At 51.9% G+C, this 20,486-nt stretch overlaps 6 protein-coding genes across 6 annotated transcripts; 4 read left to right on the top strand and 2 right to left on the bottom strand.

Moving 5' to 3' along the window:
• Nucleotides 1–28: 28 nt before the first annotated feature.
• Nucleotides 29–1,141, bottom strand: CCMA1212_009894 (uncharacterized protein; the record flags this gene model as incomplete). The annotated part of the gene is made up of 1 exon (XM_073706957.1): nucleotides 29–1,141. One exon carries the CDS (start codon nucleotides 1,139–1,141, stop codon nucleotides 29–31), a length of 1,113 nt encoding a protein of 370 aa, XP_073554542.1.
• Nucleotides 1,142–2,344: 1,203 nt separating this feature from the next.
• Nucleotides 2,345–4,366, bottom strand: CCMA1212_009893 (Tripeptidyl-peptidase sed4; the record flags this gene model as incomplete). The annotated part of the gene is made up of 4 exons (XM_073706956.1): nucleotides 2,345–2,452; nucleotides 2,508–2,748; nucleotides 2,801–3,039; nucleotides 3,116–4,366. The coding sequence occupies 4 exons, from the start codon at nucleotides 4,364–4,366 to the stop codon at nucleotides 2,345–2,347; spliced, it is 1,839 nt and encodes a 612-aa protein (XP_073554549.1).
• Nucleotides 4,367–8,396: 4,030 nt separating this feature from the next.
• Nucleotides 8,397–9,939, top strand: CCMA1212_009892 (uncharacterized protein; the record flags this gene model as incomplete). The annotated part of the gene is made up of 2 exons (XM_073706955.1): nucleotides 8,397–8,669; nucleotides 8,725–9,939. The coding sequence occupies 2 exons, from the start codon at nucleotides 8,397–8,399 to the stop codon at nucleotides 9,937–9,939; spliced, it is 1,488 nt and encodes a 495-aa protein (XP_073554548.1).
• A 1,132-nt stretch (nucleotides 9,940–11,071) lies between these two features.
• On the top strand, nucleotides 11,072–12,957 carry CCMA1212_009891 (Benzoylformate decarboxylase; the record flags this gene model as incomplete). The annotated part of the gene is made up of 3 exons (XM_073706954.1): nucleotides 11,072–11,236; nucleotides 11,318–12,641; nucleotides 12,698–12,957. 3 exons carry the CDS (start codon nucleotides 11,072–11,074, stop codon nucleotides 12,955–12,957), a joined length of 1,749 nt encoding a protein of 582 aa, XP_073554547.1.
• Nucleotides 12,958–13,361: 404 nt separating this feature from the next.
• On the top strand, nucleotides 13,362–14,420 carry CCMA1212_009890 (Adenine deaminase; the record flags this gene model as incomplete). Its single annotated transcript, XM_073706953.1, has 1 exon — nucleotides 13,362–14,420. The coding sequence occupies one exon, from the start codon at nucleotides 13,362–13,364 to the stop codon at nucleotides 14,418–14,420; it is 1,059 nt and encodes a 352-aa protein (XP_073554546.1).
• Nucleotides 14,421–16,614: 2,194 nt separating this feature from the next.
• Nucleotides 16,615–20,387, top strand: CCMA1212_009889 (Two-component system protein B; the record flags this gene model as incomplete). Its single annotated transcript, XM_073706952.1, has 3 exons — nucleotides 16,615–16,619; nucleotides 16,646–18,498; nucleotides 18,700–20,387. 3 exons carry the CDS (start codon nucleotides 16,615–16,617, stop codon nucleotides 20,385–20,387), a joined length of 3,546 nt encoding a protein of 1,181 aa, XP_073554585.1.
• Between the last annotated feature and the right edge of the window lie 99 nt (nucleotides 20,388–20,486).

Genomic DNA, 20,486 nt, shown 5'->3' with positions numbered 1-20,486 from the left:
TTCCCCTTGTTGCCACGCAAAGTCCATACTAAGGCTTGACAGTCACCACTTCATGCAGAGACTCAGGCACGAAGGGTTTTGCGGCCTTCTTCTTCTTCTTCTTTTTCAAGCTCAGCCCCCAGAAATCTTTGTCGTCTTTCTTCTCTTCAGTGGGCTTGACCACAAGATCCACCCCGTTGCTGGGTTGCTCCACCTTCGATATCTGAGGCTCGCATGAATCTGCCTTGGATACAGGAGTGTGGACGCCATTCCTCGTTGCCTCATCATCACTCTTGCTCGTGTTTGTCTCACTCTTGTCGATATAGCTGTCGCTTCTGATAATGCTGGCTTCACCCTTGGCCAACCCGACATCGTGCTTTGTTGCATCCCAGTCACCGTTCTCCGCGTCAACTTCATGTTTCACAGATCCGTTGGTGATTTTGGCATCGGCAGCGACTTGAGCTTCCTCGGACTCGTCCAGCTCCAATTGCTCTTTATTTGCCGCAGTAACAGGCTCCTTCTGAGAAGTGTCACTATGATACTCGGGGTGTATTCCGTTCGATATCTTGTGGTCGGAAATCAGGTTCTCGCGGAGAATCTGAAACAAGTCCTTCAAGAGAATGTCACTGACGGTCGTGGGCTTCTCTTCAGGGATCGGTTCCCACTCTAGCAGCTCTTTAGGATCGGTGAACAAAGTTCTCAGGCGACTTTGGAGAAATTGGCGAAGCCATGTGTCTTTCTCGTTGGGGTGCGGATACGCCTTTTTCACAACGTCGAACAGGAAGGGAATCCGGAATTCACTACCAAGCTTAGTGATTTCGGCTTTCGCAAGCTCTTCCAACAGCGGCAACTTGTATTCTCGAGCGGCGATGTAAACGCGAATGCTCGTTTCAAACTCGGCAACGAGCCTCTGGTTCGGCGACGAGCCTTTCGGCCTCAGGCATTGGTAGTCATTGGTGAATAGATAGTGGACAAGAACATGAGCCACGTCATGAGAAACGTCAATCTGCAATTCGCCGTCTCTACCTAGAGATGACAACCTTTCACTCTTCGCAAGCAAGTGAGCTGGCACGTAGAGTCGACTGCCATCCGTCAATTGCAGGGTGGCACTGGGGATTGCGTATGGACTGGAAGTTCTCGGGATCAATACATTTGCGTCCATGGAGGTTATACTGCCTTGGTGTACTCACGAATATTCCAGCCGTGTATCACCCGATTGTCCGGGAAATACGGAAGCGGCCTCAGCAACCAACGATGCCATCGTTCTAGTCGGTATATTGAGCTACGGATCGAGTTTTCGTCTTGAACGGAGAGCGCGAGCACTCAGGCAAGGTCGCACTCAGGGCAACTTAAATATCTCACACTTGGGCGCTGGGTGTTTTCGCAGCCTGATATGCCTTGGCTGCCTAATAACCTACATGTACTGTCACTCGCAGGCTTTACTGTTACACACGCCCGTGTAGCAGGCTCTGGATATTGGTTGCAAGAGCGTCACTCCAAAGTCCCGACACCTGAAGATATAGTAGTCGGGCATCGATTTCCTTCGCCTACAATAGGTACAACAATCAACTGCAACGACTAGCCAGTCGGTGTAACATTAATGTCATGCAAGGGATGTTAGGCTTCGTAATCGAGCAAATAAATTGGCGCATATATGTTCACGTATCTTCTTACCATGTTTATGCCTGGCAACGAGTCTTCTCCTATTCTCACTTACACCACCCAGTGCCGGGGCTCCATGGCTAGCCAAGACAAAGATCATCATAGACAGTGGTTGGTATGGAAACATCCATATACGATCATGTTGAAAGTTACCAGAGCCTACCTAGGTAGGTAATACACGCCTTTCTGATTGTACCTTCAATTTGGATTGCCTGCTGGAACAGCCTACGTGTTGACGAATACCCAATTGCGGTAATTTTGGCAGCGGTTGGGGTTCCCCCAGCAGCCCAATTCATCATGCATTTATCTGGCGACTTGCGCGTAATTTGCGATTTGTCCCTACAAGTTGGAATAACCCCGCAATGTTGCATTGCACATCGCACCGTGGCATGTAAGCTACAAAATCCCACCACATTCCATCGAGTCGCGTCCTCCGTATAGACGGGACGTCATCCGCACATGATCATATCTACTGGTGAAAATGCATCCATAATCCCGAAGCATCAGACAAGAGATGCAGGGAGGAATATGTGTGCTGGCACCAGTTAATATCACGCGGGACGCGATGACTGCAAGCAAGATCCCCGTTGGCCGGTCGGTCATGATAATATTCGTAGTACCTACCAAGGCAGTAGTTTTTCCCCGGTTGTATAGAAGTCCCATAGTGAGCCATCCGCCGTGGCCCCGCACTTCATCTTGTTTATCAGAATCGGACGAGCTCGAGTAGCTTTTTGAAGTTTGGAACACCAAATCCTGTCGTAGGGTCCCAGCCCTTGGTCGCATTCCAGTGTGCTCCTGCAATGAAGCCAGCCTACTCACGAGTTAGCTTTTGCGTCTGATAGAATGCTTCTTTTTGTTCTGCGTACTCCAGGAAGAGAGCTGCCTGTCTGGGTGTTATTGCCGTTGCACCCTTCAGATTGGCCTGACGTGATGTCGGTGAACCCTTTGGAAGCATGCAGGTAAATCAGCGGGTTGAGAAATCCAAGCGCGGGCTTTCCTTCTCGGAGGCGGGCATCGTTCAGCAGCGCAACAATGGCTGCTACGACAGGAGAAGCTGCAGAAGTGCCTCCACTAGGGGTGAGTTCGCCGCCTTGGAACACAGGATAGCTTCATGACGAATCAGCATTCATTCTATGATTGGAAAGGGGCAAAAACTCACTCGGGGCTGACGCTGTGGGCTGCAACATCGGGGAAGCCTCGTCCGGAGAAATCGACATAAGGTCCGTAGTATTTCTTTGTTTCAGCACTGACATATTTCTGAAGGTAAGTTCCCACAGCTTCCTGCTGGTACCAGGGTCTGGAGAAGTAGTAGCTGAAACCACCGGATGAACCGTCCCAGGCAACCTCGGGGTTGAAGCTCACGGTTCCGCCAACACTTGTGACATAGGGACATGTAGCCTACGTGAAAAGAAGCAGGGCAGGGTTGTTAGCAGGAGCGAAAAAACGTCAGAGAGCAGTGACGCAGAAGACGTACAGGGAAGATGGGGTTAAACTGAGGCGTGGTGCTGTTGGTAGCGACACAAGAGGCACCCACGCCCTCGTCACCCGAGGAATGGAGGACAGAGATACCACGCAGTCCCAGGAGTCCAATTAAATTGCACACTCGAACGGCATATGACCGCGGCACGGTTTGCTCCTCGTCGCCGTAGGAGTTGGAGATGACTTGCGGAATTTCAGCGTTGGACTTGGACAACAGAAACTCGTAGTACTGCAAATAAGGCTCGTTCTCGTTGGGTGTTCCGGCGGGTTCAACAGGATCGGGGAAGTATGGCGGACTGCCGGCAGTGATGAATTCGGTGATGGGAAGAGGATGTGCGATGGTCAGAATGGTTTGAGCGTCCAAATTGGCTTCGCCATCGTTGGCATCGGAAGGCGGTTGAGGGAGATCCGTTCCACCGTTGATGAGGACGACGGAGAAGTTTTGGCTGGGAATGTTGAAGTGCTCCTCAAATAGTGCTTGGTCTGCGAAGCTTGCGCTCTCGTTCAAGAAGGAGCCGAACCCGATTCTGCTGCCGGACTTGACCGACGGGGTGTATCCATCAACGCTGTACTCCGTCCTGAGACAGTCTGGCTGAAAGACATTGAACGTTTCTCCCTCAAAGACCAGAGTTCCTTTGCAGCTGGAAGGCTCTTGGCGGGCGGCTAGAGCCTCGGTAGCTGGGCTCACACCTCTGGACTTCAAGTTTCTCATAGCTTTGGTCGTACCAAAATATGTCGTGGGAGAGATGAGATCGACATGGCCGATGAGACTTTCCGGGATCGAGTACTGGAGAGTGCGCACCTTCTTCGCGCCCGTGAGATCGCTGTACGTGTGGAAGTTGGTGCTGAGCATTGCGTTTGCGGTGGAGACATTTGTTTGAAACCAGATGCTGCTGCCCTGCTTGGTGTAACTCGTCACGCCATGGGACTGGAGCCAAGACTCGACGGCAGAACTGCTAGCATCGCTTGGAGCGAAGATGCTGTTGATCTCATCTACATCCAAGTATTTGCCGTAAGTGCTGGAATTGGGTGTGGATACAGCTGCGAGCCTCGATTCAAGCTGGTCAATGTTTTGCTGCGTCAGAGCGACCTGCAAGACGATTTGAGACGAAGGGCTCGGAGTTTCAGCTGCTTTCCATCCGTGAGGCAGTTTCTCCAGGCTTTCCAAGAGATGCACAGCGGCGGATACCTGCACACTGGCAAGGGAGAGGAAGCTCGCAAGCCGGAGAGTGCTCAACTTTGCCATCGTGTCTGTATGAAGAAGACTGGAAGTAGCAGATGGCAATAGAGCAAGACAGCCTAGCTTGGGCTTGGCGTTTGACACCCCACGAGGCTCTTTTATACCAAGATCCAGCCCCTTGAGCTATTCTATGCCAGCTCAAACTAGTTGCTAGTATTCTACGACTATCCAAAGGAACCGATGCGATCTCTCCACGTAATGATGCAATACATGTTATGGTTAACAACAAAGTGCTCGCCGAATGCTTGTGTAGCCATAGCGATTGGATGTTGCGCCGGGATGTAAATGCAGGGGTCGGACAAGATATCAGAACTTGGCACAGATGCAAGATTACGATTCCCGCTACCCCGCGGTCCTCACAGAAGTTCTGTCCATCTTTCTCCTGAATCGGAAGGTCGAGTCAGCTACAGCAAGGAAACTAGCGGTCCATGGCCCGTCAAACGGTGCCGTAGTCCCGAGCCGCATAGCGAAAGGGGCAATATGGAGCAGCACTTTTGAGGCTCATCCGGTGAAGTCCGGCAAGTGCCTGAAGCTATACTCCGACGTAGCGAAGCCAATTCCAATTCTTATTGGTACTTTCTTTACCAAGCTGCAGCAGCTCTGGAATCACCGAATGATTGCCTTTCTACCTAGGTGGGAATGATGGCAGTAAGCTTCCCTCATACCTTGAAAAGTACGTCAAAAAGTCGAGGCAAGTAGGTATAATACCGCTTATATACCGCATCCAGGTCCTCAACTTTTCAAGAAACTGAGGGTATTGTAAGGGACCGGCGGTGTATTCCACAGTCATACCAATTACCGAGTAGCTAGCTTATCTCTGGTACCATTATCATTGTCAGCGTGTACGAGTACAGTATAGCTTCGCAAGGGTAAGGTAAGGTATCTAGCATCTGTCACGTCTAGCTTATTATAAGGTACCTTACCAACTTACGTACTTACACACCTAAGGTACCTGGGAAAAGGTAATATATGCCGAGGACAAGTTAAGTACAGCTATTATAGTCAGGGGCAGGTAGCAGAGGACATACCTGTAGACTTGAAGTAACTGTTCGGGTAGAGGTGATTCAGAACGGGCACTTTGTGCTTGCTTACCGCAGCCACAATTGCAGTAGTTCATTAGCGGTTGGGCCGGAAGAGGATGTGGATCTTCAGGTACCGCGGTTAGTTTCTGTTAGCAAGCAACAAGCCCCGAACATCAGAATTCCCATACTACAGGAGCTTAACGTAATAGCAAGACTCTGCAACAGATAATTGTGGACGTGAATTTGTTCCTATCTAACCCGATCTACGGAGCCTCACGCAAAGTTTGGGTCCCTGAAAAAGCTATGAAACAGTATGCCGTTACCACCCGTAATTTTTCTCAAGGCCAATTGTAGAGGATTGCGCATCGTACCTGTATTTATCTCGTAGTTCATCTATGGATGTCAGTCTTATGGAAGGTAGCGCCCCTGGACTTTTGCCTCCTTATTAACGCAGGATGTCCGGGCTCTGAACAGCGATAAATACGCAGGGTATGATGAGCTTATGCATCCGCTTGGGACTTACGATAGAGCGCCCAGGGAGTTATATATTGAACCCTACCATGTTGACGGTGTGGTTGCTTATCGTGTCCCGTCGATCCAAGCATAAAATTCGTGATGCTCTCTGGTCATTCGATCCCAATCGAGTATCAGTCGTGAACAGTGACAGAGAAACGGACACCCGATCATAATTTTCTCAGAAGCCATAGAAGCAATACTGGCTTTGGAACTGTTGGGTCGGACTGCAATGTGTCTAGCTCGTAAGATGTAGATACTTTCCATGCCTGAGGTCTCGACAAGTCCCCAGACCCCGCTGCCATCAGGCTGCAATTCCTTTGCGGGAATGGCAGCCAACAAGCTCTTCCGGAAAGGCTTCGATACATCCGTGTTTATGCCGGATATCCAGGAACACGGGCAGTTCCCGATACAATGCCAGTCCGGCGCGAATAGGCCTTGGCGGTTTCTCACATTGGCCGGCATTACATCTTACCCTTCGAAATACACTTTCAGGATGTACTTCGTAGTGAATAACCGACACCAGAAGCACGAAGTAGGTATACCAAACATGCCGCAAGAATCCCTTGAATATACCTATCTACCTTATAGTCAACTGTTGCACATGCTCACAGAAGGTATTTAGAACATATCGCCATGTCAAGCTTCCTTGATTCAACGTAAGGGCTCACCTTTGCCTTGAGGGGATTCCTAGTGATTCAAAGATGACTCGAAACGCTGGGACTTGTAATCTTCTTCCTTGTCACGTCTGCCTTTCTTACTGTTTTGCATTGGGCGATAAAGATGTCCTCCTTATCCATAATGCTACAGGTATCTGCTCTGTATTCGGTGATACTAGAGGCTCGGCCGAGCCGGATGGCTCAAGGTGTCGACCAGGGCGGTGTGAACTGTGGACCGCAAGGTCGAAGAAAAGCAGCCACCGCCGAGGTCCCCATCGCATCTACTATGATGCATGTTCATTGTTGGCTGCAAAGCCTCTCATACAAAAGTACCGCAATAAGAAACAAATGCATGTCTGGTACATTGAAGAGGTTAGCTGTTGGTCGATGAAACTGTCATCTTCAAAAGGACTGCAGGGAGGAGTTCCCCTTGTGGAAGCAATCGCTCGCGCCGATGTCTCGCTATAGAGTGCTTCAATGCTCCCCTTTCCTGAAAAACGTACGCAGACACATGGCCAAATGTGATCTCATAATCCCATTGTCAGGCTTGTGACTGTCAGATTCAGTAAAGGAGCAAGCAATTTTCACAGCGTCGCTAGTAGTCAAATTTGCCTTCCTCTAGCGATCTACCAGCAAACGGCTACTGGGCGACCCATGACCGAAAAGGGCTTTATCTGGAACCTGTCATGCAAATCGTAACTATATCAGCGACGAGAGAGAATAAGCGACACAGTTGTGGCGGCAGGAACTTGCTACTCGTACCTACCTAGGTAGGGATATCTACATCCCTGGATTGATGCCTCTTAAAGCCTAACACTTCCACTACCTGCTTGACTTTTATTTCACACTCTGCGGACTCCGTTTTAGGCATGCGACTACTCTAGTAGGTACTTATGCCAATGCATGACCCGGCGCGGAAGAGCAATCAGGCCATGATTTCTTGCCTATAGTACCGCCACGTTACATGCGACAGTGTTTGGATACCACTGAATTGGTCTAAGGTACCTAAGGTAGTCCAGTTATTTGCTTAATGTCCTGATGAATTCCGTCTGAAACCACCTCGCACCTTTAGCTGATCAGCAAAGAGGCAGGTAAGAGAAAGTGTAGCATTTTGTGGTCGTCAGCTGCATGGCTACCTGTTGAATCTCCATTCGCCGGTCATACTGACGAGGGTGCGTGTACATTAGGTACGGCTAGTCATTTTTGCTCCTGGAAAATGCCATTGTATACCTACCTTAAGGTAGGTAGTCGCTGCGACCTCGACATGAACTCTACCTCATGGTCGGGTCAAACAACACATCAGGGACAGAGAGATACCTAGGATATATTCTACAAAGCATATACGTCAAACTTCTTTGACACTGTCTCGAATCATCCTATAGATGTACGACCATTACGCACGAAGTTCTTGTATGTAGCGAAGGGTTCAATAGCAGATGCGGGTTTCTTCCGGCATTGTGTTATGGGGTGCACCAGCCATGAATTGGTCGAAGATGCGGCTTGACGGAGCTATACCCTGTATTATACAGGCCCTAGCCAGACTACTCCATCATGCGCGCTCTATGTTATCCTCCGAGTATCATGCTCTCTTTCAGCGCAATGCAAAGCGATTGGTAGCTCCTAAGGAATACATCATGCATATGGATCACAATGTAACCCGCTGTTCTCGCCACACTCCAAACTACGCAGCGTCGCCATTTGCGGCCCTCTGCAGAGCTCATCGCATTCATCACTTACTCCTTTGCTCGCCACGTCGTTTTGTGTCTTCCTTATCATTCTGATCTCCTTCGTCTATGACGAACCTGTCGGCCTTCCCACCTGGGCCACCTCTACAGCTTCATCATGTCAGCGGTCGAGAAGAAGCAGCCCGCCCTGGCGGGAGAGCATGAGACGCCCAAGTCGCATCAGACAAATGGCTCAGACTTTTCGGACGCGGGGATTGACCCCAAGGCCGAGAGCAGGCTCGTTAGGAAGCTGGACTTGATCATTTTCCCTACCTTCTTTGTTATTTACATGATGTCCTTCTTGGACCGCATCAACATCAGCAATGCGCGTATTCAGGGAATGGTCGAGGATCTTGACTTGACAGGAAATCGGTTCAACATTGCGCTGTTTGTAAGCTCTGGGCGAGGAAAGCCACGCGCTGTGGTGCGACACTAACCGCGTGCAGACCTATTACATCTCTTATATTCTGTTAGAGGTCCCTTCCAACATGGTTATCAAGCGATTTCGCCCTTCTCTGTACCTGTCGACTCTGATGTTTTGCTGGGGAATCATCAATATGTGCATGGGTTTTGTCCACTCGTACAATTCGCTCATTGGCCTCCGATTCCTCCTCGGTATCTTTGAGGCTGGTGTCCTTCCTGGCATCATCTACGTCACATCCATGTACTACAAGCGACACGAATACCAAAAGCGCATGTCCTTCTTCTTCTGCAGCACCGTCGTCGCTGGCGCATTTGGCGGACTCCTCGCCTACGCGATATCCAAGCTTGAGGGCCAACATGGTTTTGCTGCTTGGCGCTGGATTTTCATTATCGAAGGCGCTATAACCTCTACATTTGCAATCATTGCCGCGTTTCTCATCATTGACTGGCCGGAGCAGACCAAATATCTCACCGCGGGAGAAAAAGAGCTGCTTCGCCGCCGCCTTGCAGCCGATGTCGATGAATCATGCCGAATGGACGTTCTCGACAAGGCTTCGTTTCAACGGATCATGTCAGATTACAAAATTTGGCTCGGAGCTCTGGTTTACCTGGGTGTCGGTGTTCCCGGTCTGTCGGGGACCTTCTTTCTCCCCACAATCCTGCTCGAGTTCAAGTGGAAAGCTCAAGAGGCGCAGCTCCGCACTATCCCCGTTTATGTGCTTGCAGGCGGCACGATGCTCATCGGTGCCTGGGCCTCTGACAGACTGAGACATCGCTTCAGCTTCTTCGTCGCTGCAACGAGCATGGTCACCATTGGCTACGGAATGCTGCTGGCTCAGGAGGGCAAGTCTCGAGACTTCAAGTTCGGCGCCGTCTTCTTGGTCTTTGGGGGCGCCTACATGGTCACGCCCATTGCGCTTGCATGGCTGCAGAATAACCTCTCAGGCCATTGGAAGCGTTCATTTGGCTCGTCAATTCAAGTGACGATAGGCAACATTGCTGGCATCATCGCAAGCAACATTTACCTCGTCAACGAAGCACCCACCTATGTCACTGGATACAGCGTTTCGCTTGCCATGATGTGGTTGGGAATGATCTCTGCAACAATACTCTTTTTACTCATGTGGAGAGAGAACAAGAAGCGCGATGCCGGTGAGCGGGATGATAGACTGCGCTTGCCGGAGGAACTGAAGAACAACCTGGGCGACGACTATCCCAGCTTTCGATTTGCTCTTTGATACCACTATTGGCTGGCTCTCACGACCTCTGAAGTACACCTGAGATTTTAAAATGTAGTGAGTGGTTTCCCGGGCATGACCTCCGCACAAGGTCATCATCCGTGGTAATACGAATGAATCGAACATAGCCGCCAAGTTCGCCACATCGAAACGTTCCTCTGGATGCGACTCCCTTGATGAACCCCATGATTTGAGTGTATCATGAAGTGGGATTGAATGACCAATCAACCGCTACAATAAACTTGGGTTGCAAATGAGAATACGCGGAGTGCATCAAGACCCCACCAACAAGGGGTGACATCGCGACCAAGTTACTATACTATGCGTCTACATGCAGCCCTCCGCATAAGATCGGCTCGGCTACGGGGGTCGGTACACGTCTCACTGCGTTCTATTACATGTAATATGTGCCTTGCTCTCGCGATACTTATTTATTGCTCTCCAGAGACAGCAATTCGGTCATGAATTGGTTATCTATCAGGTGGTGTACGTCGTACCGGTCGGGTCTCCATGCTTGGTAAGAAACATATGCTACGTGCATGAGAAGAGAATCAACTACCTGGGTATGCTCGTAAAAATATGGAGTATCGCCCGAGGGATTTGATCGCTTCGCTTTAGTACTCATACGAGTACGGCGGCAATGTCAAAGGTGCTGCTCGCTTGGCGAGAACAGCATCCCGAGGCTAAGTACGAGCCGGTTGACGATGCTACCCACACCGGAGGATCCAAACGTCCAAAACTCGCGCAGGCAGACAGGGGTAAAGGGTTACGATTCTCTGCAGCCACTGGTGCTCACTCGTGCCGGGGACGGTTCGGAAGTCAACGCTGCGTGCCATTCGGAGGAGGTAAGCTCCACAGCGTCGGCCTTCACTCCGTGTAGCAGGAAACAGCTGCTGTTGCGGAGGCTAGCTGGGGCTTGCCTGAATGTTCGCTAGCCATCAGCTCTTGGCGATTGCTAGAGGTGGTCGGTTCCTGTAGTCGGCAATAGAGAGTATGTCCCTCCTATTGCGGTCCTTAAACAAGGGCCCTATAATCCCATTCCCAGTAGACGTCGAGTCCAAGTACGTTGCCTGTTGCATGGAGCCCGCAAAGAAAATCTGCTCAATAACAACTGCGTATACGAGAATCCAACATGTATTCGGCTTCTTTTGCCTTCTTCGAGGCGATATGGGATGCAGGGGTTACACACTGCTTTGTCAATCTGGGATCAGATCATCCAGGCATGATTGAGGCTATGGTCAAGGGCCAGCGAGAAGCCAAGACGGGATTCCCACGAATCATTACATGTCCTAGTGAGGTATCAGCCCTCTTCCACACGGTCCAGCTTCTGGCTCTTATAGGAGCGACTGTCATGACAATGACTGACATGACTGTATAGATGGTGGCCATGTCCATGGCGGATGGCTACGCCCGTGTAACTCGAAAGCCGCAATGTGTCATTGTCCATGTTGATGTCGGCACGCAGGCTCTTGGTGTGGCCGTTCACAATGCCTCAAGCGGCCACGCCCCCGTCCTCGTTTTCGCAGGCATGTCCCCTTTTACGCAGGAAGGCGAGTTGCGCGGCTCGCGCACAGAGTTCATCCATTGGTTGCAGGATATTCCGGATCAAAAGGCAATTCTCGGTCAATATTGCAAATATGCGGCAGAAATAAAGACCGGCGTCAATATCAAGCAGATGGTTAACCGAGCATTGCAGTTTTCCAGAACGGCACCACAGGGGCCAGTGTATCTCTGTGCTGCCAGAGAGGTTATGGAAGCAGAGATCAAGCCTTACTCTATCAAGCAGAAGCAATGGGAGCCTGCTGAACTGGGTGGCCTTTCGTCCAAGTCAGCGAGCCGAATTGCCAAGTCATTAGCTGACTCTGAGAGGCCCTTGATCGTGACAGGCTATTCTGGCCGCAATCACGGTGTTCCCAGCCTTCTTGTTGAGCTTGCAGACACTGTTAAAGCCTTACGTGTGCTTGATACCGGGGCCAGTGATATGTGTTTCCCTGGCGATCATCCAGCGTGGCTGGGGGCCAAGCAGGGCGCTGATGATTCCATTCCAAACGCCGACACCATCCTGGTCCTAGACTGCGATGTTCCTTGGATCCCAACACGCTGCAAACCCAGCCCTGAGGCGACCATCTATCACATAGACGCCGACCCCTTGAAACAGCGAATACCCCTCTTCTATATCGAATCCGGAGGTCGATTCTTGGCCGACAGCCTGACCGCTATCACCCAGATTCTTGAAGATCTTAAGACAGGCGAAGCATCCAAGATATTAGCGACAAAGAACCAATCTGCCGCAGAAGACGCCCGCCGTCAGTCGTACGCTGCCAAAGTTGAACGTATCGCCAAGGCAGCCGAGCCCTTCGCTGATAACACCTTCGGCACAGGTCATCTGAGCAAGGTGCTGCGTTCAGTGTGCCCAGAGGATACGATATGGGCTGTCGAGGCAGTAACAAACACTGGCTTTATACACGACAATGTGAGACCAACTCTGCCAGGTTCTTGGATCAACTGTGGAGGGGGCGGGCTTGGCTGGTCCGGCGGTGGTGCTTTGGGCATCAAGCTCGCTGCTGATGCCGAAGGAAAAAGCCAATTCGTATGCCAAATTGTGGGTGACGGCACCTATCTCTTTTCCATGCCTAGCAGTGTGTATTGGATATCCAAGCGGTATAAGATCCCCATCTTGACAATTGTGTTGAACAATAATGGTAAGATATTGCCTTCCGGTTTCGGCACCTCGAATCACCTTGGCTGATCAGTACAGGATGGAACGCGCCGAGAAAGTCATACATGCTGATTCATCCCGACGGTGTAGCTGCTGAGGCTACCAACGAAGAGATGAACATATCGTTCAACCCGCCACCTAATTATGCTGGCATAGCAGCTGCAGCTGGGGCGGGCGATATTTTCGCCCTGAGGGCGACGAAAGCTGATGGTCTCGAGGCGGTTTTGAGAGATGCAGTGGCCAAGGTGGAGGCTGGGCAGACGACTGTCGTAGACTGCAGCATAGTGACGGATTGTTGAAGTTCTGCTCGCACATGCATACAGGATGAGCATCGTGGAATGAAGAGTGGATGATCAGGATATGCCATTATTACAACATTTACAATAGCTTCCAGCAACTTTACTTTCTCTTGGTTGTGTGTGATGAATTGATCGCACTCCGTTGTTCTGACAGGGTGAGCAAGACGAAATGGAAAGAAAAGCGGCGCTCGGCGCTCGGAAGTCCCCGATGAAGCGCCAAATGTGAAAATTTGGTCGAATAGCACGTCGACTTGGGCATCACGCCAATCCCTAATCTCCACCTGCCTTTCTGTTCCACTATCACTCAGATGAATATTTAATGTCAAGATGGCCGCAGAAAGAGAGCTATGTCAGACAGACTGCGATATCAAGCATTGAGAAACCCCATAGGACCACCGCACATAATGTGCAACGATAAGCTTCACCGGTTTCTTCACGCTCTTCCAAAGTGCGAGCATCACGTTCACATTGAGGGCACCATTTCTCCAGAGCTACTGTTCAACCTTGCCTCCAGGAACGGGATCTCTCTACCGACGGATGACTCAGCCTTTGAGAGTCCGGCAACGCTTCAGGCTCGCTACGACAGGTTCACTTCTCTCGATGATTTCTTACACTACTACTTCATCGGCTTCTCAGTCCTTGTCGGAGTATCAGACTTTGAAGCCCTGGCATACGACTACCTGTCTCTCGCCTATTCACAAAAGGTACACCACGCGGAGATTTTCTTCGACCCGCAAGCCCACGTCTCACGAGGCGTGACTTATCAGACCATCATTGCTGGTCTGAACGCGGCAAAGCAGAGGGCTCAACGTGACTTCCCCAGGCTCAGCGTTGAGTTCATACCCTGCTTACTTCGCCATCTGCCGGTGCCTTCAGGACACGGAATGCTCACCGAGCTGTTGGAGACTGGACACTTCTTTGACGGCACTCTTGTTGGTTTCGGAATGTCCAGCACGGAGCTGGAGATGCACCCCTCGCTATACAAGGAGGTCTATGAGGCAGCACGGGCCGCGGGAGTTGCAAACCTGACTGCTCATTACGGTGAAGAAGGCCCTTCGGACTACGTCAAGGACGCCTTGACACTTCTCAGCGTAAGCCGCATTGACCACGGCCGACGCTCTGCCGAGGATGAAGAACTCATTGCGCAGCTTGCGGAGACAGGCACAATGCTTACTCTGTGCCCAATCTCCAATGTCGTCCTGAAAGGGGTGGGAAGCATGCGGGAACTGCCCATCCGGAGATTTCTGGATGCAAACGTCAAATTCAGCATCAACAGCGATGACCCTGCCTACTTTGGAGGATACATACTAGAAAATTACTGCGCTGTTCAAGAAGCCTTTGGTCTGTCGGTTGATGACTGGGCAAAGATTGCTCGGGGAGCCATCACCGGGAGCTGGTGTTCTCATGCCAGAAAAGAGCAGTTGTTGGAGGAGGTTGAAGAGGTGCTGCAGCAATGGCTGTAAGCCGGCAGTGTAGCTCGTCATATACAACGACACACCATCACACGGCGTCGCGTCGACCAGTTGGCGATTTCGTTGTACTCGCCGTTTTGCGTGTTCCAAGACCCGATAGACATACTAGGTAACTGTGAATCGGTCTGATCAGGCGCAGATGATTGCAGCCAAGAAAGTGGCAATAACCGAGTCACATGCGGGGGGGTTAAAAAAAATGCTCATGCGTGGCGACCTATAAGATTGCTGAATTCGTGTTGTAACACGGGGGAGGAAGTGCAAATGGATGTGCAGCAGGAGATGGCTTGTCATACGCGATTCAGCAAACTGTTGGGATGTCAATTCTTGTTACCTACCCTGCATCTATCATGGTGAGGAAATGAAGGTGGCCTTTCATAAGATAGCGAGGACGCACCGACTTTAAGAACGCCTATATATTGAAACGCCTCTTGACGGATTTTTGTCAAAGGGTTTTCGCTCAGTCCTTGAACGGATCGAGCTGCGCATTGCATAGGTAAAAAAAAAAAAAAAAAAAAAGTGCCTGCATAATAATCACTTCCTAATAATAATACCTTGAAACATACCTTACGTTTGTAAGTTGGGGTTTCAGGGGCCAAGACAAGCCCTGAGCGCCACACCGAGAAACACCAGCGATTTCATGCGAACACTCTGCGCTCGCCTGGAGGCACACTCTGTTGGTTCCGACACTTGAATTAGGTGAGTTGCTCGAGATGGGTCACTAGAGTCAAGGCCATGGAGCAACAGTGTCGATCTGGGGAATGTGCATTAGATTGGCCCACGTGCAAAAGAGGCTGCCGATTAGCGACCCCTGCAACCCAGATCGTTGTTGCAGACGTGCGTTTCCGAGTAAAAGAGCCTGAGAGACGGTGATACTCTTGATGCGCTCTTGAGCGTAGACTTCGTTGTGGCCTGACGGGTGGTACAGCATGTTGTGCGACATTGCATGCGGACTTTGTGTTGTTTCTTCCTTGGTCATGGCCGGATGGACTGGGATGTGTTCCAGGTTTCTCCCCACTGGGTCTGACTGTGTGGGTAACATCTGACGGAGATTCAAGACAAGGGATCTAAGGAGAGGAATATGCGTAAATCAAAGTTACCGTGATCCTTTTCGGTGAGCAGCCCTATCATTGGTCATCTACCTCGCAGATGATGTGTTCTGAACCATGGCACCAAGTAATAACTAGGATGCCACGGTTGCACGTTCGCATTGAGGTGTGATTTCCTGTCGGGCTCCGCGAACGCCTCTTGCGCCTTCTCTCCATTGCTGGTGCTTGAGTTAGCTCGGTGTTTATACTGCGAAAATTGAGCACAGCGGTCAAATATGCCCAATATCACTACTGATCCGCCACCGTAACCAATGCCTCGATGCATTGACTCCCTCGATTGAAAACCAACAATGGCTGCTGCAGGCTTCATTTCCTCTCTCCTTGCTGGGTTCTGTTTTCTAAGCCTGGAATCGATTACAGCGGAACAGCATCAGCATTTCTTCGCAAGCCTGGCGCTAAGCTGTTTAGCGTGTAAAAACCAAGGAATCGAAAGTTAGACGCCAAATCGCTATTTAGGATGCTTTGCTCCGCTAATCCCCACTATTCACCCCGGCACCATCGAGATGTATATTCCATGATTGGCTGAAAATCCACCCGACCAATCTCCGGCCAACCGGCGCACAGCCGTGTACCAGCAGTAGCTGCGCTTACCTAAGCCCCGTTCCTGGTTCTGTCTGGTTCTTGGCCTCGGTCGCGTCCGAATGTCTGTCGTGCAGCCGGCCAGCCAGCTGGAGCAGAAAGCAAGCAACAGGGCGCTGATCGCCCTTCTTTTTTCTCGTTCCATGCCTTACTCGCCTTACCATCAAAACCTTACTGCGACTCCATACACGACACATGCCGCCGCAGCCTTGGCAATCTCGAGATAGTTGCATCATTTGCTGTGTTCATCTAAGCAAGCGATAGACCGATAGATCCATCGACCGACTTCCCATTCCAGGTCTCACTGCATCCGGTCTCACTGACGGCAGACTGTGCGGCGCGACCGGATGAGACGAGCTGGAAGAGTAGAACATCGGCCATACCATACCTGACCTTGCCTTATGCACCTCGTCATTGGCGCTCTCCCAACCATCACCACCACTCGTCGCGGGCAGCATGTTGCTTAGGTCTCGATAGAGGCGCAGTCATTCTTGAGGAGGATGTCGTGCCCCGAGCCTGAGCCCCTGCCAGCCTGCATCTTCGCTTCGTCCATCGCAAAATGAGAGTCGCCATCCGCGAGCAGCTCGCCGCGCTTGTGCTCTTCGCCGTCCTCCTGTCCCTGGCCATCATCTCCATCCCGACATGGATCTTTGTCCACAACTTCGTCGTCGACGTCGAGTCCGACGGCCTGGCCCTGACCGCCTCGCTCAAGGCGTCCGCTATTGCGTCTGAGCTGGATCTGGCGCAGACCATCTGCCAGACTGTCGCCACGCGCATTTTGCTGCAGCAGGCCTTCGTTGACTTCTACAACCAAAACTCGACCAACCAGACGGACCCCTTTGCCAATGCCCGCGCCGACCTCGAGAGCGCCATGGGTTCCACCCGCGGCCTTACGGGGCTCCTGCAGGCTCGCCTCTACTCGCGAAACTCGACCGGCGACGGCCATCGCGGCCTGCTGAGCGTCACCGGCCTCGGCGTGGGCAATGCGACCAATAACATCGAGCTGCCCTACCTGACGCCCGACGGCTCCAGGGTCAATCTCAGCGACACCGAGTACGGCTACCCGCTGTCGTTGTACCCCAACATCACGTACACCAACCTCGGATACCCAAACCCCTATGTGCCGTCGACGCCGGCCTATGGCGCCTATGCCTTTCCAAACGTCAACCTGAGCACCGGCGGCGGCCTGGTGCTGGGCCCCCTGGTCATCAACGAAACATTCGCCCTCCTCTCTCTTACCATCCCCGTCCGCTCCTATGCCATCTCGGGCTTCATTCTCGGCTACTTGACCTTGGTTATCTCGGCGGGCTGGCTGTCCGCCATTCAAGCGTCGCCCGAGGGCCTGGGCTCGACCGGCGTCGTCCTCCTCGTTGGACCGGCCAACCCATCCAATCGCTTCAACGTGTCGCAGCCGGCGAGCAACGACACGTACTCGCCTACGCAGCCCAGCTTCAAGAACACGCCTGTTCGCTTTGTCATACCCCCCGTCCCGCGTCCGGGACAGTCGGATCGACACTCGTCGCGCAACTACCATTCCGGCAACTATTATGGACGCCCGTTCCCCCTGCGTGACTATCCCGGTCTGACAAAGGTATATACTCGCAAGCTGTCGCCGTTGGATAACTCCACGGTAGATCTCTCGACGACAAACGAACAGGGCGTGCCTGTGGCCGTGGCCGTCGCTCGTCCCGCAACCACCCTCGTCAACTGGGCCGTGGTTGTGGAAAAGGCCAAGAGCGAAGCTTATCAGCCCATCGACAAGCTGAGAGATATCCTGTTGGGATGCGTCTTTGGGACGGCCGGCCTCATCGCAATCCTCGTCTTTCCCTGCGCGCATCTCAGCGTCTTGTCAATCAGGCGTCTCAAGGCTGCGACGGAGAAGTCCATCAACCCTCCCGGATACGAGGAGTATGACGATGCGTTTGACGAAGAACACCCGAGCTCGGGAGCTACTAGCTCTAAGCGGTCCGACAAGGGCTTTTTCGCCACTGTGAAGCGGAGGATATGGAAGGACAAGAAGATCTTGCCCATCAGCGAATTCGATGCTCACCGACACGTCTTCAAGATTCCCGGCAGAGTTGAAGTCGGCAAGCATTTCATCACTGACGAATTGACGGAGCTCACGGAGACATTCAACGACATGACGGACGAGCTGCTCAAGCAGTACACGCAGTTGGAGGACAAGGTCGCAGAGAGGACGCGGGAGCTCGAGGTTAGCAAGCGAGCGGCAGAGGCTGCCAACGAAAGCAAGACGCTCTTCATCGCCAATATCTCTCACGAGCTGAAGACGCCACTGAATGGCATCATGGGCATGTGTGCCGTTTGCATGGAAGAGGACGACATTGTACGGATAAAGCAGTCGCTTAAAACTCTCTATAGGTCAGGTACGTGGCCTCATGTTTTGATCCCATCACATATTCCAGCGCTTCCTTAAACACAAAATCCCCGCCCTGCCCGCCTCCCAGCAGAAAGAGAAGGAAAGGGGAAAATGTTAGAAGAGTAGAGCAGGACATGGGGACGGTCGATGTTTTAATGAAGCCCCGACACTGTCTTGTTTGTGCGACTATGCTGACCAGCTCTTCTAGGAGATTTGCTGCTGCATCTTTTAGAGGATCTTCTCAGCTTTTCCAAGAATCAAATCGGACAACATATCAGCCTTGAAGAGAGAGAGTTTCGGCTAGGCGACATCAAGTCGCAAATGCTCTCGATTTTCGACAAGCAAGTGCGCGAAAGCAACATCACATTCACCGTGAGCTTCCTCAGCAGCGAAAACATCGAGCTGAATGGGAGCATGGATCAGAATATGTTGGAGAAGAGGCTGCCTGCCTTGGGTCCCAACGGCATGGGGCGTCTTAAAGACGTTTATGTCTGGGGTGACCAGCACAGAATCCTGCAGGTCATGATCAACCTCGTCAACAACAGTCTCAAATTCACCCCACCCGGAGGCAAAGTAGAACTGCGGATCCGGTGCGTATGCGAGGCTGAGCGTTTGGACACTGATGTCAGTCGAACTTCGTCTCTGTCCAAGAGTGGTTCCGGAAGGGTTGGCCGGAGCCGTCATAGAGGCAGCTCTGGATCGACACGCTCTACCAACTCCCGTACGACAAATGCCTCCGCACCGCTCAGGAACGGCACTGGTACCGCTCTCGCAATCAATCCCCTGGACCCAAAGGCCACGCCTCACGTTCGCATCCGGGAGCGCTCACCGACACCGCCCCCGACAAACGCGAAGCCCTACATCTTTGAGTTTGAGGTGGAAGACACGGGGCCGGGCATACCTGATCATATGCAGGACAAGATTTTTGAGCCGTTTGTCCAAGGCGACCTTGGGCTGAATAAGAAATTTGGAGGAACGGGGTTGGGTCTCAGCATCTGTTCGCAACTGGCCAAGCTGATGGGCGGGTCGGTCACTCTCAAGAGCGCTGTCGGTGTTGGATCGACATTCACGATGCACATACCCCTCAAATACGTCAAAGACCGCCCGCCAAGCACCGCTTCCAGCAGCACAGGATCGAGGCCCACCAGCGTCAGGTCGGTAGTTGGCGAGGGGCCCCGGAGCTCCTTGAATGGGTCGGCATCGCCGCTGCAGGACCCAAAGTCCAAGAGCAGCCCTTCATTGATAGACAACAAGCTGCCCCGTCTCGTGGGCCTGAGCGCGCCGTTTTTCGCGGCAAAGCCGAACTCCTCCGCCAGCAAAGAGGATCAGACGGCAGCCATTGATAAAGCAATGGCGAACAAGACAGGCAACGGCAAACTGCGCGTGCTGGTTGCTGACGATAACGCGACCAACGTTGAAGTGGTGAGCAGGATGCTCAAGTTGGAGGATGTTTACGACGTGGCCATTGCCAAAGATGGCCAAGAAGCCTACGAGCTGGTCAAGGCCAGCATGGAGAGGAACCAGCGTTTTGATGTGATATTCATGGACATTCAGATGCCCAATGTCGACGGGCTGCAGTCGACACGGTTGATTCGCAAAATGGGCTATGTGGCGCCCATCGTTGCGCTTACTGCCTTTTCTGAAGAGAGCAACGTAAAAGAGTGCATAGAGTCAGGCATGGACGAATTCTTGAGCAAGCCCATCAGGCGGCCAGCCTTGAAGAAGGTGCTCAAGAAATTCGTCACTATTCCAGAAGAGCCGGAGACGACGAATGGCTCGACGAAAGAAACGGGAACAGGTCTTGATACAATAACGGCGAACGGGACGGCAACGGGGATAAACGGGCACGCAAACGGGCACGCAAACGGAAACGCAAACGGGAAAACAAGGGACTAAAGCATATAGACTAATATATCATTGTATTAATGTTTCATGAGATGATACCATTTTACATGTCGCGTTGGCCCGTTAACCCTCCATGAGCGAAGCCTGTGT

Source organism: Trichoderma ghanense, assembly GCF_004382785.1.
Source record: "Trichoderma ghanense strain CCMA-1212 chromosome Unknown scaffold_19, whole genome shotgun sequence".
Taxonomy (NCBI): domain Eukaryota; kingdom Fungi; phylum Ascomycota; class Sordariomycetes; order Hypocreales; family Hypocreaceae; genus Trichoderma; species Trichoderma ghanense.
The sequence above is the reverse complement of the archived record's forward strand: the minus strand, read 5'-3'. Positions and strand labels throughout refer to the sequence as shown.